General features: G+C 50.6%; 1 protein-coding gene across 1 annotated transcript in view; it reads right to left on the reverse strand.

The window, feature by feature from the left end:
• LOC106606313 (myosin-11) overlaps positions 1 to 18,777 on the reverse strand; it is a 72,495-nt gene that overhangs the window by 1,335 nt on the left and 52,383 nt on the right. The window contains exons 34-43 of the mRNA XM_082976272.1: positions 18,129 to 18,273; positions 17,572 to 17,784; positions 17,200 to 17,412; positions 16,601 to 16,762; positions 14,444 to 14,572; positions 7,795 to 7,880; positions 6,577 to 6,700; positions 5,420 to 5,628; positions 2,811 to 2,919; positions 2,334 to 2,506 (exon numbers count right to left, since the gene is read on the reverse strand). Coding sequence (XP_082832398.1) covers positions 2,334 to 2,506; positions 2,811 to 2,919; positions 5,420 to 5,628; positions 6,577 to 6,700; positions 7,795 to 7,880; positions 14,444 to 14,572; positions 16,601 to 16,762; positions 17,200 to 17,412; positions 17,572 to 17,784; positions 18,129 to 18,273 — 1,563 coding nt within the window. The remainder of the gene's footprint in view (positions 1 to 2,333; positions 2,507 to 2,810; positions 2,920 to 5,419; positions 5,629 to 6,576; positions 6,701 to 7,794; positions 7,881 to 14,443; positions 14,573 to 16,600; positions 16,763 to 17,199; positions 17,413 to 17,571; positions 17,785 to 18,128; positions 18,274 to 18,777) is intronic.

An 18,777-nucleotide genomic window follows, 5' to 3' on the forward strand; every position in this document is an offset into this window, starting at 1 on the left:
AGTTAGAGGTATAGTTGGTTTCCAGAGCCATGTAAGAAACATGTCTCTGGATGGTTGGGGTTAGACCTTAAACACTGTTAAAGAGCTGGAAGAAAAGGCTGCTATAGAAGAGGAGGGTTTAGAGGTGAAGACAGAGGATGAATGAGAGACCAAGGGTTAGCTAACGTCTGGGGAGTTTAAGTTGAGGATGAGATTGAGGAAGAGTTTGAGGAAGAATTTAAGGAAGAATTTGAGGTAGATTATGAGGAAGAGTTTGAGGAAGGTTTTAAGGAAGAATTTGAGGAAGAGTCTGAGGAAGAGTTTAAGGAAGAATTTGAAGAAGGGTTTGAGAAAGTGTCATCAGAAAAAGAAGTAGAATTAGCTGCAGAGTTGCTGTAGATTCCCAAGTCAAGTAATGATGTGAGTATCAAGTTGATTGCCGAAGTAACGATGACTCAGCAAGAGGCAGACAGAGAGGGCTAGTTAATATCTAAAGGACAGGTTTGAAGCGGTGTCAGAGTCAGATTCGGAGTCAGAGACAGAAGAGGAAGAGGAAGAGGAAGAACATCAACATCATATACGGTCTTGTTTTGGCTTGTCTTCGGCCAGGTGTAGAGTTATATTGTCTGCTATATACAGGTCAGGTGTAGTGTGTTGTATTTAAGTGATAATGCCCAAGAAGCCGTTACTGGCTGGCAACGTTCTTATCCCTTGCTAGCTAGCTAGCCAACTACTGCTAATTTACATGCTGACCCCACCGCTTGTGCCACGAGCGTTGCAAAATAAATGTACACATACATGTTATTCAATCATTTAATCCAAACTGCTCGCGAGCGTCAACTAGCGTCTGCGTAGCGTCAACTAGCGTCTGCGTAGCGTCAACTAGCGTCTGCGTAGCGTCAACTAGCGTCAACTAGCGTCAAATAGCGTCTGCGTAGTGTCAACTAGCGTCAACTAGCGTCTGCGTAGCGTCAACTAGCGTCTGCGTAGCTTCAACTAGCGTCTGCGTAGCGTCAACTAGCGTCTGCGTAGCGTCAACTAGCGTCTGCGTAGCCAGGTGTAACTGTGTAGGTTCCGTCCCTCTCTTCGCCCCAACCTGGGCTCGAACCAGGGACCCTTGCACACATCAACAACTGACACCCACGAAGCATCGTTACCCATCGCGCCACAAAAGCCGCGGCCCTTGCAACGCAAGTGGAAACCCTACTTCAAGTCTCAGAGCGAGTGACGTCACTGATTGAAACGCTATTAGCGTGCACCACCGCTAACTAACTAGCCATTTCACATCGGTTACACAGGCGCTAATAAAACTTGGTTCTATTTTTGATGCTTAAAGCTCTGTAAGTCCCGCCTCTCCCATCTCCTCATTGGTTTTTAGCAGCATATACCCACGTGGGTGATTGAAAGATGAACCTGAGGTCCACAGTCCAGTCCAGTTGGTGATGGTAATGCACCTTAAAGTTGGTTGCCAACCACCATATAAAGTCCAGAAGAAGAAGAAGACGGAAGGAGGAGAGATTCTGGCTAGAAATGAACTTGGTTTACCCTTTTATCTGTGGATTAATTGTCGGAGTAGAGGACCTTGTGCATTTCACAACCCAATGTTTATATCCCAGGACAAATTAGCTAGCAACAGCAAGCTAGCTAGCTAAATTGCCATGAATGTTTCATGCGTTTTGACCTGTCTCCAAATTAATATAGTTGGTTCAGAGTTTGTTTTGATATTTCAACCTGCGCGTCCTGGTCACGTCTGGTGTGGATAGACAAAAAAAACATGCGCACGTGCGCGCCCGGTCTAGTCAGCATGTTACAGTCACGTGCACGCCCGGTCTAGTCAGCATGTTACAGTCACGTGCACGCCCGGTCTAGTCAGCATGTTACAGTCACGCGCGCGCCCGGTCTAGTCAGCATGTTACAGTCACGTGCGCGCCCGGTCTAGTCAGCATGTTACAGTCACGTGCGCGCCCGGTCTAGTCAGCATGTTACAGTCACGTCAAACTGTGCAGCCAGATTAACAGCAACGTAGCTGCATTTGTTTAAGCTGTTTTTCTAGTGATATTTACTTGGATACATCCATAACAACGAGCTAATGAGGTGTGGTTTCGCCTGGCGGAGAAAATGTTCTCTCTCATCAGGACACTGTTGTTCAGAGGAGCTAGCCAACAACACAGCTAACACAACCACTTCAAACTGAAGCTGGAAAGACTGCAAACTAGCTGCACTTCTACTATGGCTGACCCTGTAAAACAACACTTCACAGCACCTAGCTGGTGTAAAAACATCATCTTGAGGTGTATTTCAGTGTGATGTCTGCACAGTGCTGTATTTAGCCAGGTGGAATAACTTGTTTGTACCTGAGTTTGCTCTTTAGGGCGGACACCTCCCTACTGAGGGCGTCGTTGGCCTCGGAGGCCTCGTCCAGTTCTCTCTGTAACTTCCTGCGTCCCGCGGCAACCCGTTGAGACTCCTCCTCCGCCTCCTCCAGCTGACGCTTCAGCTGCTTCACACGTACGTTAGCCTTCTCCGCCTAGTCCACACACACACACACACACACACACACACACACACACACACACACACACACACACACACACACACACACACACACACACACACACACACACACACACACACACACACACACACGTGCACCAGAATACACACAAGCAATGGAATGAGCGTACACACACACACACACACACATACATGAGGGAAGGAAGCCAAAAAGCAAACTCAAAAATACATTTTAAAATTGAAGGATATGTGGTGGTTATGTGTGTGTGTGTGTGTGTGTGTGTGTGTGTGTGTGTATATATATGTGTGTGTGTTACCTGGTCCTTGTACTGCTCTGCCTGTTTCCTGTCATCCTCCATCTGGATGGTCAGATCCTTCAGTTTCTTCTCTTTCTGACGCATCCCTTTAGCGCTGGCCTGTCTCTCTCTGGACACACACAACAACAAACCAGAACCTTACAGCTGTCTCTCTCTGGACCCACACCAAACCAGAACCTTACAGCTGTCTCTCTCTGGACCCACACCAAGCCAGAACCTTACAGCTGTCTCTCTCTGGACACACACAACACCAAACCAGAACCTTACAGCTGTCTCTCTCTGGACCCACACCAAACCAGAACCTTACAGCTGTCTCTCTCTGGACCCACACACCAAACCAGAACCTTACAGCTGTCTCTCTCTGGACCCACACACCAAACCAGAACCTTACAGCTGTCTCTCTCTGGACCCACACACCAAACCAGAACCTTACAGCTGTCTCTCTCTGGACACACACAACACCAAACCAGAACCTTACAGCTGTCTCTCTCTGGACACACACAACACCAAACCAGAACCTTACAGCTGTCTCTCTCTGGACCCACACCAAACCAGAACCTTACAGCTGTCTCTCTCTGGACCCACACACCAAACCAGAACCTTACAGCTGTCTCTCTCTGGACCCACACACCAAACCAGAACCTTACAGCTGTCTCTCTCTGGACCCACACACCAAACCAGAACCTTACAGCTGTCTCTCTCTGGACCCACACCAAGCCAGAACCTTACAGCTGTCTCTCTCTGGACCCACACACCAAACCAGAACCTTACAGCTGTCTCTCTCTGGACCCACACCAAGCCAGAACCTTACAGCTGTCTCTCTCTGGACACACACAACACCAAACCAGAACCTTACAGCTGTCTCTCTCTGGACCCACACCAAACCAGAACCTTACAGCTGTCTCTCTCTGGACCCACACACCAAACCAGAACCTTACAGCTGTCTCTCTCTGGACCCACACACCAAACCAGAACCTTACAGCTGTCTCTCTCTGGACCCACACACCAAACCAGAACCTTACAGCTGTCTCTCTCTGGACCCACACCAAACCAGAACCTTACAGCTGATATTTTTATTTAACCTTTCTTTAGGCAGGGAGACCCATTGATGTCCTCTACCAACAATCTGAATTTCCAGAAAGATACCAATGCATCTAACTGTAATGATGACTGCACTATCCATTCCATCACTATAGTATTACAACTATTGGACTTACACACTCACCGGACAGTTTATTAGGTACACCCATCTAGTACCAGGTCCAGTTTATTAGGTACACCCATCTAGTAGCAGGTCCAGTTTATTAGGTACACCCATCTAGTAGCAGGTCCAGTTTATTAGGTACACCCATCTAGTACCAGGTTCAGTTTATTAGGTACACCCATCTAGTACCAGGTTCAGTTTATTAGGTACACCCATCTAGTACCAGGTTCAGTTTATTAGGTACACCCATCTAGTACCAGGTCCAGTTTATTAGGTACACCCATCTAGTACCAGGTCCAGTTTATTAGGTACACCCATCTAGTACCAGGTCCAGTTTATTAGGTACACCCATCTAGTACCAGGTCCAGTTTATTAGGTACAGTCATCAGTTTATTAGGTACACCCATCAGTTTATTAGGTACACCAATCTAGTACAGGGTCGGACCTTCCTTTGCCTCCAGAACATCTTGAAATCTTCGGGGAATTCTACAAGGTGTCGAAAAACGTTTCACAGGGACCAGTACGGAGAAAAAAAATGTATGAAATGTATGTACATTCATGCTGTGAGTCGCTCTGGATAAGAGCGTCTGCTAAAATGACTAAAATGTAAATGTAAAATGATGTTGGTCCATGACATCACGCAGTTGCTGCAGATTGGACTGCGGTACATTCATGCTGTGAACAGTCCGTTCCATCTCATCACAAAGATACTCTACTGGGTTGAGGTCTGGGGACTGACCAGGTCTGGGGACTGACCAGGTCTGGGGACTGACCAGGCCACTCAAGTAAACTGAACTCGCTGTCATTTTCCAGGCAATGTTTTCCCACTCCTCAATTGAAGTGGATCACGTGTCCACTGGAGCTGCTTCTTCCTGTTTGTAGCTGATGGGAGTGGAACCCGGTGTGGTCGTCTGCTGCAATAGCCCATCCATGACAAAGATCGATGAGATGTGCGTTCTGAGATGCTGTTCTGCACACCACTGTTGTACTGCTCCGTTATTTGTCTGTTTGTGTCCCGCCTGTTGGGTTGCACGATTCTTGCCATTCTCCTTCGACCTCTCGACCTCGCTTAGGTCACTCGTTTTACCCATTCTAAAGTTCAATCGAACAGTAACTGAATGCCTCGATGCCTGTCTGCCTCTTTTATATAGCAAGCCACGGCCACGCGACCGTCTGTAGGAAGGATACATTTTTGGTGAATGGGGTGGTGTACCTAATAAACTGGCCGGAGAGTGTATATTTACCTACCTTGCCTTTTGCATTCAGATCAAGTTATTTATGTAGTTCATCATGACCATGTGAGTAAGAACTACATTTCCCATCATCCTCTCCTGCCCCCACCTGTTCTCCAGCCCGAGCTGTTCCTGCCTCCTCCTCTCCTCGCCTCCCCCTCTCCTGTCCTTACCTGTTCTCCAGCTCCAGCTGCTCCTCCAGCTGGTGTAGTTTGGCCTCCAGGGCGGCGATGGAGGATTTGAACTTTGACCTCCCCTGACCCTCCATCTCCTGTAGCTTGACCTTCAGATCCTTGTTCTGCCTCTCGAGCTGCTGTCTGGCGCCCTCACTGCTCTGGGAGGAAATACGCTCAGCCTGCAGCTCACTGCTCAACTGGTCCACCTAGGGGGAAGGGATAGAGAGACGCACACATCACTTTAGAGAGGGGGTCATGGGAGGAAGTGCACACTCCCCTCCCCCCTACACACTACCTAGTGTATACTCCCCTCCCTGTAAACCCTACCTAAAGCACACTCCCCTCCCACCTACACACTACCTAGTGTATACTACCTAGTGCATACTCCCCTCCCCCCTACACACTACCTAGTGCACACTCCCCTCCCCCCTACACACTACCTAGTGTATACTCCCCTCCCTGTAAACCCTACCTAAAGCACACTCCCCTCCCACCTACACACTACCTAGTGTATACTACCTAGTGCATACTCCCCTCCCCCCTAAACCATACCTAAAGCACACTCCCCTCCGCCCTACACACTACCTAGTGTATACTACCTAGTGCATACTCCCCTCCCCCCTACACACTACCTAGTGCATACTCCCCTCCCCCCTACACACTATCCAGTGCATACTCCCCTCCCCCCTACACACTACCTAGTGCATACTCCCCTCCCCCCTACACACTACCTAGTGCATACTCCCCTCCCCCCTACACACTACCCAGTGCATACTCCCCTCCCCCCTACACACTACCTAGTGCATACTCCCCTCCCCCCTACACACTACCCAGTGCATACTCCCCTCCCCCCTACACACTACCCAGTGCATACTCCCCTCCCCCCTACACACTACCTAGTGCATACTCCCCTCCCCCCTACACACTACCCAGTGCATACTCCCCTCCCCCCTACACACTACCCAGTGCATACTCCCCTCCCCCCTACACACTACCTAGTGCATACTCCCCTCCCCCCTACACACTACCCAGTGCATACTCCCCTCCCCCCTACACACTACCTAGTGTATACTCCCCTCCCCCCTACACACTACCCAGTGCATACTCCCCTCCCCCCTACACACTACCTAGTGTATACTCCCCTCCTCTCCTACCTGTTGCTGTGTCTTCCGGAGGCGGTCGTTGAGGTTCTCCATGTTGGCCTGCTCCTCCTCCAGCTCTTCCTCTAGCTGGCTGATCTTAGCCTCCAGACGACGCTTCTCATCGGACATCATAGACCTGAGGAGGAGGAGGAGGAGAGGAAGAGGAGGAGAGGAAGAGGAGGAGGAGGAGGAGGAGGAGGAGAGGAGGAGGAGGAGGAGAGGAGGAGGAGGAGGAGCAGAGGAAGAGGAGGAGAGGAGGAGAGGAAGAGGAGGAGGATAGGAGGAGAGGAAGAGGAGGAGAGGAGGAGGAGCAGATGAGCAGAGACTTACAGTATAAATGACAATAGTCTGCACTGAATTGAATGGGAGAAACTAATGGGTTAAAGGTAAGGCTTAGGTTTAGGTTTTAGGTTTAAGGGTTAAGTTTGTGTTAAGGGTTAAGTTTAAAGGTTAAGTTTTTCGTTAAGGGTTAGGGTTAGGTTTAAGGGTTAAGTTTGGGTTAAGCGTTAGGTTTAGGCATAAGGGTTAAGGTTAGTTTTAGGGTATGGTTAAGTTTGGGTTAAGGGTTAGGTTTAGGGTATGGTTAAGTTTGGGTTAAGGGTTAGGTTAAGGCATAAGGGTTAAGGTTAGGTTTAGGGTATGGTTAAGTTTGGGTTAAGGGTTAGGTTTAGGGTATGGTTAAGTTTGGGTTAAGGGTTAGGTTAAGGCATAAGGGTTAAGGTTAGGTTTAGGGTATGATTAAGTTTGGGTTAAGGGTTAGGTTTAGGGTATGGTTAAGTTTGGGTTAAGGGTTAGGTTAAGGCATAAGGGTTAAGGTTAGGTTTAGGGTATGGTTAAGTTTGGGTTAAGGGTTAGGTTTAGGGTATGGTTAAGTTTGGGTTAAGGGTTAGGTTTAGGGTATGGTTAAGTTTGGGTTAAGGGTTAGGTTTAGGGTATGGTTAAGTTTGGGTTAAGGGTTAGGTTTAGGGTATGGTTAAGTTTGGGTTAAGGGTTAGGTTTAGGGTATGGTTAAGTTTGGGTTAAGGGTTAGGTGTTAAGATGACAGTACATGTTTTCACATGTCCAGTTGTTCTACATTAGTACAGATGAAGGAAAAGAGATTAGGTCTGCGTCCCATATTACATCCTATTCCCTTTATAGTGCACTACTTCAGACCACGGACCAATGGGCAATAGGGTGGCATTTGGGACACATTCTAGAGGTCTTTTTAAAAATAGCCTACACACTCACTTCCCAGAGTTGCTGGCCAGATCCTCAGACATCTCGTCTCTCTCTGTCTCGGCCTGCTTACGAGCCCTCTCTGCCGCAGCCAAGTCCTACAGGGGGAGAAAGAGCGAAGAGATGGAGAAGGAGAGAGGGGGGGTATGTTAGGAGACAAGAACAGGAGAGAGGGGGGGTATGTTAGGAGACAAGAACAGGAGAGAGGGGGGGTATGTTAGGAGACAAGAACAGGAGAGAAGGAGAGAGGGGGGTATGTTAGGAGACAAGAACAGGAGAGAAGGAGAGAGGGGGGTATGTTAGGAGACAAGAACAGGAGAGAAGGAGAGAGGGGGGTATGTTAGGAGACAAGAACAGGAGAGAGAAGGAGAGAGGGGGGTATGTTAGGAGACAAGAACAGGAGAGAGGAGAGAGGGGGGTGTGTTAGGAGACAAGAACAGGAGAGAGGGGGGGTATGTTAGGAGACAAGAACAGGAGAGAGGGAGGGTATGTTAGGAGACAAGAACAGGAGAGAGGGGGGGTATGTTAGGAGACAAGAATAGGAGAGAAGGAGAGAGGGGGGTATGTTAGGAGACAAGAACAGGAGAGAAGGAGAGAGGGGGGTATGTTAGGAGACAAGAACAGGAGAGAGGGGGGGTATGTTAGGAGACAAGAACAGGAGAGAAGGAGAGAGGGGGGTATGTTAGGAGACAAGAACAGGAGAGAGGGGGGGTATGTTAGGAGACAAGAACAGGAGAGAAGGAGAGAGGGGGGTATGTTAGGAGACAATAACAGGAGAGAAGGAGAGAGGGGGGTATGTTAGGAGACAAGAACAGGAGAGAGGGGGGGTATGTTAGGAGACAAGAACAGGAGAGAGGGGGGGTATGTTAGGAGACAAGAACAGGAGAGAAGGAGAGGGGGGGTATGTTAGGAGACAAGAACAGGAGAGAGAAGGAGAGAGGGGGGTATGTTAGGAGACAAGAACAGGAGAGAGGGGGGGTATGTTAGGAGACAAGAACAGGAGAGAAGGAGAGAGGGGGGTATGTTAGGAGACAAGAACAGGAGAGAAGGAGAGAGGGGGGTATGTTAGGAGACAAGAACAGGAGAGAAGGAGAGAGGGGGGTATGTTAGGAGACAAGAACAGGAGAGAGAAGGAGAGAGGCGGGTATGTTAGGAGACAAGAACAGGAGAGAGGGGGGGTATGTTAGGAGACAAGAACAGGAGAGAGGAGAGAGGGGGGTGTGTTAGGAGACAAGAACAGGAGAGAGGGGGGGTATGTTAGGAGACAAGAACAGGAGAGAGGGAGGGTATGTTAGGAGACAAGAACAGGAGAGAGGGGGGGTATGTTAGGAGACAAGAATAGGAGAGAAGGAGAGAGGGGGGTATGTTAGGAGACAAGAACAGGAGAGAAGGAGAGAGGGGGGTATGTTAGGAGACAAGAACAGGAGAGAGGGGGGGTATGTTAGGAGACAAGAACAGGAGAGAGGGGGGGTATGTTAGGAGACAAGAACAGGAGAGAAGGAGAGAGGGGGGTATGTTAGGAGACAAGAACAGGAGAGAGGGGGGGTATGTTAGGAGACAAGAACAGGAGAGAAGGAGAGAGGGGGGTATGTTAGGAGACAATAACAGGAGAGAAGGAGAGAGGGGGGGTATGTTAGGAGACAAGAACAGGAGAGAGGGGGGGTATGTTAGGAGACAAGAACAGGAGAGAAGGAGAGAGGGGGGTATGTTAAGAGACAAGAACAGGAGAGAGGGGGGGTATGTTAGGAGACAAGAACAGGAGAGAGGGGGGGTATGTTAGGAGACAAGAACAGGAGAGAAGGAGAGGGGGGGTATGTTAGGAGACAAGAACAGGAGAGAAGGAGAGGGGGGGTATGTTAGGAGACAAGAACAGGAGAGAGAAGGAGAGAGGGAGGTATGTTAGGAGACAAGAACAGGAGAGAGGGGGGGTATGTTAGGAGACAAGAACAGGAGAGAGGAGAGAGGGGGGGTATGTTAGGAGACAAGAACAGGAGAGAGGGGGGGTATGTTAGGAGACAAGAACAGGAGAGAAGGAGAGAGGGGGGTATGTTAGGAGACAAGAACAGGAGAGAGGGGGGGTATGTTAGGAGACAAGAACAGGAGAGAAGGAGAGAGGGGGGTATGTTAGGAGACAATAACAGGAGAGAAGGAGAGAGGGGGGGTATGTTAGGAGACAAGAACAGGAGAGAGGGGGGGTATGTTAGGAGACAAGAACAGGAGAGAAGGAGAGAGGGGGGTATGTTAAGAGACAAGAACAGGAGAGAGGGGGGGGTATGTTAGGAGACAAGAACAGGAGAGAGGGGGGGTATGTTAGGAGACAAGAACAGGAGAGAAGGAGAGGGGGGGTATGTTAGGAGACAAGAACAGGAGAGAGAAGGAGAGAGGGGGGTATGTTAGGAGACAAGAACAGGAGAGAGGGGGGGTATGTTAGGAGACAAGAACAGGAGAGAAGGAGAGAGGGGGGTATGTTAGGAGACAAGAACAGGAGAGAAGGAGAGAGGGGGGTATGTTAGGAGACAAGAACAGGAGAGAAGGAGAGAGGGGGGTATGTTAGGAGACAAGAACAGGAGAGAGAAGGAGAGAGGGGGGTATGTTAGGAGACAAGAACAGGAGAGAGGGGGGGTATGTTAGGAGACAAGAACAGGAGAGAGGAGAGAGGGGGGTGTGTTAGGAGACAAGAACAGGAGAGAGGGGGGGTATGTTAGGAGACAAGAACAGGAGAGAGGGAGGGTATGTTAGGAGACAAGAACAGGAGAGAGGGGGGGTATGTTAGGAGACAAGAATAGGAGAGAAGGAGAGAGGGGGGTATGTTAGGAGACAAGAACAGGAGAGAAGGAGAGAGGGGGGTATGTTAGGAGACAAGAACAGGAGAGAGGGGGGGTATGTTAGGAGACAAGAACAGGAGAGAAGGAGAGAGGGGGGTATGTTAGGAGACAAGAACAGGAGAGAGGGGGGGGGTATGTTAGGAGACAAGAACAGGAGAGAAGGAGAGAGGGGGGTATGTTAGGAGACAATAACAGGAGAGAAGGAGAGAGGGGGGGTATGTTAGGAGACAAGAACAGGAGAGAGGGGGGGTATGTTAGGAGACAAGAACAGGAGAGAAGGAGAGAGGGGGGTATGTTAAGAGACAAGAACAGGAGAGAGGGGGGGTATGTTAGGAGACAAGAACAGGAGAGAGGGGGGGTATGTTAGGAGACAAGAACAGGAGAGAAGGAGAGGGGGGGTATGTTAGGAGACAAGAACAGGAGAGAAGGAGAGGGGGGGTATGTTAGGAGACAAGAACAGGAGAGAAGGAGAGGGGGGGGTATGTTAGGAGACAAGAACAGGAGAGAAGGAGAGGGGGGGTATGTTAGGAGACAAGAACAGGAGAGAAGGAGAGAGGGGGGTATGTTAAGAGACAAGAACAGGAGAGAGGGGGGGTATGTTAGGAGACAAGAACAGGAGAGAGGGGGGGTATGTTAGGAGACAAGAACAGGAGAGAAGGAGAGGGGGGGTATGTTAGGAGACAAGAACAGGAGAGAAGGAGAGAGGGGGGTATGTTAGGAGACAAGAACAGGAGAGAGGAGAGAGGGGGGGTATGTTAGGAGACAAGAACAGGAGAGAGGGGGGGTATGTTAGGAGACAAGAACAGGAGAGAAGGAGAGAGGGGGGGTATGTTAGGAGACAAGAACAGGAGAGAGGGGGGGTATGTTAGGAGACAAGAACAGGAGAGAAGGAGAGAGGGGGGGTATGTTAGGAGACAAGAACAGGAGAGAGGGGGGGTATGTTAGGAGACAAGAACAGGAGAGAAGGAGAGAGGGGGGGTATGTTAGGAGACAAGAACAGGAGAGAGGGGGGGTATGTTAGGAGACAAGAACAGGAGAGAAGGAGAGAGGGGGGGTATGTTAGGAGACAAGAACAGGAGAGAAGGAGAGGGGGGGGGTATGTTAGGAGACAAGAACAGGAGAGAAGGAGAGGGGGGTATGTTAGGAGACAAGAACAGGAGAGAAGGAGAGGGGGGTATGTTAGGAGACAAGAACAGGAGAGAGGGGGGGTATGTTAGGAGACAAGAACAGGAGAGAAGGAGAGAGGGGGGTATGTTAGGAGACAAGAACAGGAGAGAGGGGGGGTATGTTAGGAGACAAGAACAGGAGAGAAGGAGAGAGGGGGGTATGTTAGGAGACAAGAACAGGAGAGAAGGAGAGAGGGGGGTATGTTAGGAGACAAGAACAGGAGAGAAGGAGAGAGGGGGGTATGTTAGGAGACAAGAACAGGAGAGAGAAGGAGAGAGGGGGGTATGTTAGGAGACAAGAACAGGAGAGAGGGGGGGTATGTTAGGAGACAAGAACAGGAGAGAGGAGAGAGGGGGGTGTGTTAGGAGACAAGAACAGGAGAGAGGGGGGGTATGTTAGGAGACAAGAACAGGAGAGAGGGAGGGTATGTTAGGAGACAAGAACAGGAGAGAAGGAGAGAGGGGGGTATGTTAAGAGACAAGAACAGGAGAGAGGGGGGGTATGTTAGGAGACAAGAACAGGAGAGAGGGGGGGTATGTTAGGAGACAAGAACAGGAGAGAAGGAGAGGGGGGGTATGTTAGGAGACAAGAACAGGAGAGAAGGAGGGGGGGGTATGTTAGGAGACAAGAACAGGAGAGAGAAGGAGAGAGGGGGGTATGTTAGGAGACAAGAACAGGCGAGAGTAGAGAGGGGGGGTATGTTAGGAGACAAGAACAGGAGAGAGGGGGGGTATGTTAGGAGACAAGAACAGGAGAGAAGGAGAGAGGGGGGGTATGTTAGGAGACAAGAACAGGAGAGAGGGGGGGTATGTTAGGAGACAAGAACAGGAGAGAAGGAGAGAGGGGGGGTATGTTAGGAGACAAGAACAGGAGAGAGGGGGGGTATGTTAGGAGACAAGAACAGGAGAGAAGGAGAGAGGGGGGGTATGTTAGGAGACAAGAACAGGAGAGAGGGGGGGTATGTTAGGAGACAAGAACAGGAGAGAAGGAGAGAGGGGGGGTATGTTAGGAGACAAGAACAGGAGAGAAGGAGAGGGGGGGGGTATGTTAGGAGACAAGAACAGGAGAGAAGGAGAGGGGGGTATGTTAGGAGACAAGAACAGGAGAGAAGGAGAGGGGGGTATGTTAGGAGACAAGAACAGGAGAGAGGGGGGGTATGTTAGGAGACAAGAACAGGAGAGAAGGAGAGAGGGGGGTATGTTAGGAGACAATAACAGGAGAGAAGGAGAGAGGGGGGGTATGTTAGGAGACAAGAACAGGAGAGAGGGGGGGTATGTTAGGAGACAAGAACAGGAGAGAAGGAGAGAGGGGGGTATGTTAAGAGACAAGAACAGGAGAGAGGGGGGGTATGTTAGGAGACAAGAACAGGAGAGAGGGGGGGTATGTTAGGAGACAAGAACAGGAGAGAAGGAGAGGGGGGGTATGTTAGGAGACAAGAACAGGAGAGAAGGAGAGGGGGGGTATGTTAGGAGACAAGAACAGGAGAGAGAAGGAGAGAGGGGGGTATGTTAGGAGACAAGAACAGGAGAGAGGGGGGGGTATGTTAGGAGACAAGAACAGGAGAGAGGAGAGAGGGGGGGTATGTTAGGAGACAAGAACAGGAGAGAGGGGGGGTATGTTAGGAGACAAGAACAGGAGAGAGGGGGGGTATGTTAGGAGACAAGAATAGGAGAGAAGGGGGGTATGTTAGGAGACAAGAACAGGAGAGAAGGAGAGGGGGGGGTATGTTAGGAGACAAGAACAGGAGAGAGGGGGGGTATGTTAGGAGACAAGAACAGGAGAGAAGGAGAGGGGGGGGTATGTTAGGAGACAAGAACAGGAGAGAGGGGGGGTATGTTAGGAGACAAGAACAGGAGAGAGGAGAGAGGGGGGTATGTTAGGAGACAAGAACAGGAGAGAGGGGGGGTATGTTAGGAGACAAGAACAGGAGAGAAGGAGAGAGGGGGGGTATGTTAGGAGACAAGAACAGGAGAGAGGGGGGGTATGTTAGGAGACAAGAACAGGAGAGAAGGAGAGAGGGGGGGTATGTTAGGAGACAAGAACAGGAGAGAGGGGGGGTATGTTAGGAGACAAGAACAGGAGAGAAGGAGAGAGGGGGGGTATGTTAGGAGACAAGAACAGGAGAGAAGGAGAGGGGGGGGGGTATGTTAGGAGACAAGAACAGGAGAGAAGGAGAGGGGGGTATGTTAGGAGACAAGAACAGGAGAGAAGGAGAGGGGGGTATGTTAGGAGACAAGAACAGGAGAGAGGGGGGGTATGTTAGGAGACAAGAACAGGAGAGAAGGAGAGAGGGGGGGTATGTTAGGAGACAAGAACAGGAGAGAGGGGGGGTATGTTAGGAGACAAGAACAGGAGAGAGGGGGGTATGTTAGGAGACAAGAACAGGAGAGAGGGGGGTATGTTAGGAGACAAGAACAGGAGAGAGGGGGGTATGTTAGGAGACAAGAACAGGAGAGAAGGAGAGTGAAGTTTCTAGTGATGTGTGTATCAGAAGGCAAGATTCTCCCATATTAACATATTCTATGTCCTGAGAGAGAGGGGGGGGGTGGGGTGGGGGAGAGACAGAGAAAGAGACAGCGAGGGAGAGGGAGAGGAGAAAGAGAGAGACAGAGAGAGAGAGACAGAGAGTGAGAGAGAGGGGGGAGACAGAGAGAGAGAGAAGACTGTACCTCCTGTAGCTGCATTGTGCTGGCCTCCAGGGTCTTGGCTCTCCTCTCTGACTCCCTGGCTGAGGACAGTACCTCCTTCTGGGCTGCACGGGAATCCTCCACCTCTCTCTGGAGCTCCTTCATCTGGGCCTGAGGAGGAGGGGAGGAAGAGGGAGGAGGAGAGGAGAAGGAACAGGAGCCGGAGAGGGAGGAAATGGAAGTCATTAGTGGAGAAATGCTAAACGGACCCAGGATCAGCGACTACAGACAACTTCCCCCTACACCCAGGATCAGTGTCTACACTGTCTACAGACAACTTCCCCCTACACCCAGGATCAGTGTCTACACTGTCTACAGACAACTTCCCCCTACACCCAGGATCAGAGTCTACAGACAACTTCCCCTTACACCCAGGATCAGAGTCAACAGACAACTTCCCCTTACACCCAGGATCAGAGTCAACAGACAACTTCCCCCTACACCCAGGATCAGAGTCAACAGACAACTTCCCCCTACACCCAGGATCAGAGTCTACAGACAACTTCCCCCTACACCCAGGATCAGCGTCTACAGACAACTTCCCCCTACACCCAGGATCAGAGTCTACAGACAACTTCCCCCTACACCCAGGATCAGCGTCTACAGACAACTTCCCCTTACACCCAGGATCAGAGTCAACAGACAACTTCCCCCTACACCCAGGATCAGAGTCTACAGACAACTTCCCCCTACACCCAGGATCAGCGTCTACAGACAACTTCCCCCTACACCCAGGATCAGCGTCTACAGACAACTTCCCCCTACACCCAGGATCAGCGTCTACAGACAACTTCCCCCTACACCCAGGATCAGCGTCTACAGACAACTTCCCCCTACACCCAGGATCAGCGTCTACAGACAACTTCCCCCTACACCCAGGATCAGCGTCTACAGACAACTTCCCCCTACACCCAGGATCAGCATCTACAGACAACTTCCCCCTACACCCAGGATCAGCGTCTACAGACAACTTCCCCCTACACCCAGGATCAGCGTCTACAGACAACTTCCCCCTACACCCAGGATCAGCGTCTACAGACAACTTCCCCCTACACCCAGGATCAGCGTCTACAGACAACTTCCCCCTACACCCAGGATCAGCGTCTACAGACAACTTCCCCCTACACCCAGGATCAGCGTCTACAGACAACTTCCCCCTACACCCAGGATCAGCGTCTACAGACAACTTCCCCCTACACCCAGGATCAGAGTCTACAGACAACTTCCCCCTACACCCAGGAGCAGCGTCTACAGACAACTTCCCCCTACATCCAGGATCAGCGTCTACAGACAACTTCCCCCTACACCCAGGATCAGAGTCTACAGACAACTTCCCCCTACACCCAGGATCAGTGTCTACACCGTCTACAGACAACTTCCCCCTACACCCAGGATCAGCGTCTACAGACAACTTCCCCCTAAACCCAGGATCAGAGTCTACAGACAACTTCCCCCTACACCCAGGAGCAGCGTCTACAGACAACTTCCCCCTACATCCAGGATCAGCGTCTACAGACAACTTCCCCCTACACCCAGGATCAGAGTCTACAGACAACTTCCCCCTACACCCAGGATCAGTGTCTACACCGTCTACAGACAACTTCCCCCTACACCCAGGATCAGCGTCTACAGACAACTTCCCCCTACACCCAGGATCAGAGTCTACAGACAACTTCCCCCTACACCCAGGATCAGAGTCTACAGACAACTTCCCCCTACATCCAGGATCAGAGTCTACAGACAACTTCCCCCTACACCCAGGATCAGAGTCTACAGACAACTTCCCCCTACATCCAGGATCAGCGTCTACAGACAACTTCCCCCCACATCCAGGATCAGAGTCTACACCGTCTACAGACAACTTCCCCCTACATCCAGGATCAGAGTCTACACCGTCTACAGACAACTTCCCCCTACATCCAGGATCAGAGTCTACACCGTCTACAGACAACTTCCCCCTACATCCAGGATCAGAGTCTACACCGTCTACAGACAACTTCCCCCTACATCCAGGATCAGAGTCTACACCGTCTACAGACAACTTCCCCCTACATCCAGGATCAGAGTCTACACCGTCTACAGACAACTTCCCCCTACATGCAGGATTTCAGTGTTGTTCCTCTGTGGTGTGTGACTGACCTGTATCTTCCGTAGCTGTTTGACGGCCTCGTCACGCCCCCTACTGGTGGCTTCCACCTGGTCCTCCAGATCATTCACCTCTCCTTCCAGCTTCTTCCTCCCTGCTGTCGCCCCTGCACGCTGCCTCCTCTCCTCCTCCAGCTCAACCTCCAGATCACGCACCTGGAGGAGAGGGAGGGAGGGGAGGGAGGGAGGGAGGGAGGAGAAAGAGAGAGAGGTTAGATGGCTGTCGCCCCCACACACTGCCTCCGCTCCTCCTCCAGCTCCAACTCCAGCTCACGCGAAGGGAGAGAAGGAGGGTGGTTAGACACCCCCTCTCCTCCTCTCCTTCTCCTGGTCCTACCTGCTTCAGTAGTTGTTTCCTCCTCTCCTCCTCTGTTTCCTCCTCTCCTCCCCCTGTCTCCTACCTGCTTCAGTAGTTGTTTCCTCCTCTCCTCCTCTGTTTCCTCCTCTCCTCCCCCTGTCTCCTACCTGTTTCCGTAGTTGTTTCCTCCTCTCCTCCTCTGTTTCCTCCTCTCCTCCCCCTGTCTCCTACCTGCTTCAGTAGTTGTTTCCTCCTCTCCTCCCCCTGTCTCCTCCTCTCCTCCCCTGTCTCCTACCTGTTTCAGTAGTTGTTTTCTCCTCTCCTCCCCCTGGTCGTCTCGTCCCTGCAGGTCTCTGTCATGCTGTGTCTTCATGGCCTGCATGTTGACCTCCAGACGTAGCTTAGCATCCTGCGCAACCTGCAGCTCATCCTCCAGCTCCTCCATCTGGGTCCGCATCTCATCCAACACCGCCTCCAGACCTCGCTTAGCCTTCTCCAACTCATGGACCTGGCCAACCCACAACACAATCAGTCACAATCAACCTGAAAACGGGGGCACGGGGGGGAGAGAGAGAGAGAGAGAGAGAGAGAGAGAGAGAGAGAGAGAGAGAGAGAGAGAGAGAGAGAGAGAGAGAGTGAGAGAGAGCGGAGATACAAACACACTCACGTTCTTCCCGACATCGTCCTTGGAGCTGACCAGGTCCTCCATCTCTGCCCTGAGGGCCTTGTTGCTTCTCTCCTGCTCCTCCAGGGAGCCCTGCACCTCCTCCAAGGCCCTCCCCAGAGCCAGCGCCCGTGTCTCCTTCTCTCTGGCCTCCGCCTCCGCTCGGTCACGCTCCTCAGCATACTTACCAGAGATGGAACGCTCCTCTGCTAGCATCTGGGAGAGGAGAGGTGGGAGGGAGGAGAGGGGGGAGAGAGGAGGTGAGAAAATAACAGATCTTCACAGGTGGATGCAAAGATAATAGCTGTTAAAGGTTGGCAAGACAGCACAAACAGATACGGGACCAGGCTAACGAAGATATCTGTTGTGTGGAGGGTGTTGTGTTGATTGTGGTACTTGTTGTTACTGACTTCCCTTTCTTAATTGCCCCTGAGGGGATAAATTAAGTTGAGAGTTGAGTTGAAATGAAATGAGTTGAATTAAATTGGATTGAATTGAACTGAGTTGAATCGATTGAGTTGAATGAAGTTGAATTGAGTTGAATTGAATTGACTACTAACCTGGTCAAACTTCCTCTGTTTCTTCTCCAGGTTGGAGACCAAGGTTCTCTGGTTGTCCAGGTCCATCAGAATGTCCTCCAGTTCCTGCTGTAGTCTGATCCTGTTCTTCTCCAGTTTATCATAGGCACACACCTTCTCCTCATACCTACAAACACACCATGGAGAGGTAACATATAGTTACATATGGCTAGTTTTTATATTATATACAGTATGTCTATACAGATGCAGGATCTTCATTTGACCAGTATTGTCGCAGCAAAATAATTCTGCAGCAACAGGATTTGAACGTTTAAAGTCCATACTGTTGCTATTAGCTAGCCCCCAAAAAAGTACAATACTGTTAATATAACCATGTGTTGGTGCAGGTTTTCAGTTAATTTATTTAAATCACGAAGATCCTGCTGCGCAGGAAATGTCACGCCCTGACCTTAGAGAGCCTTTTCATTTCTCTATTTGGTTAGGTCAGGGTGTGATTTGGGTGGGCATTCTAGTTTTTGTATTTCTTTGTTGGCCGGGTATGGTTCCCAATCAGAGGCAGCTGTCTATCGTTGTCTCTGGTTGGGGATCATACTTTGGCAGCCTTTTTTCCCACCTTAGTTTGTGGGATCTTGTTTTTGCATAGGTGCTGTGTTGCCTGCAGAACTTTACG

Source organism: Salmo salar, chromosome 06 (genome assembly GCF_965601325.2).
Source record: "Salmo salar chromosome 06, fSalSal1, whole genome shotgun sequence".
Lineage (NCBI taxonomy): Eukaryota > Metazoa > Chordata > Actinopteri > Salmoniformes > Salmonidae > Salmo > Salmo salar.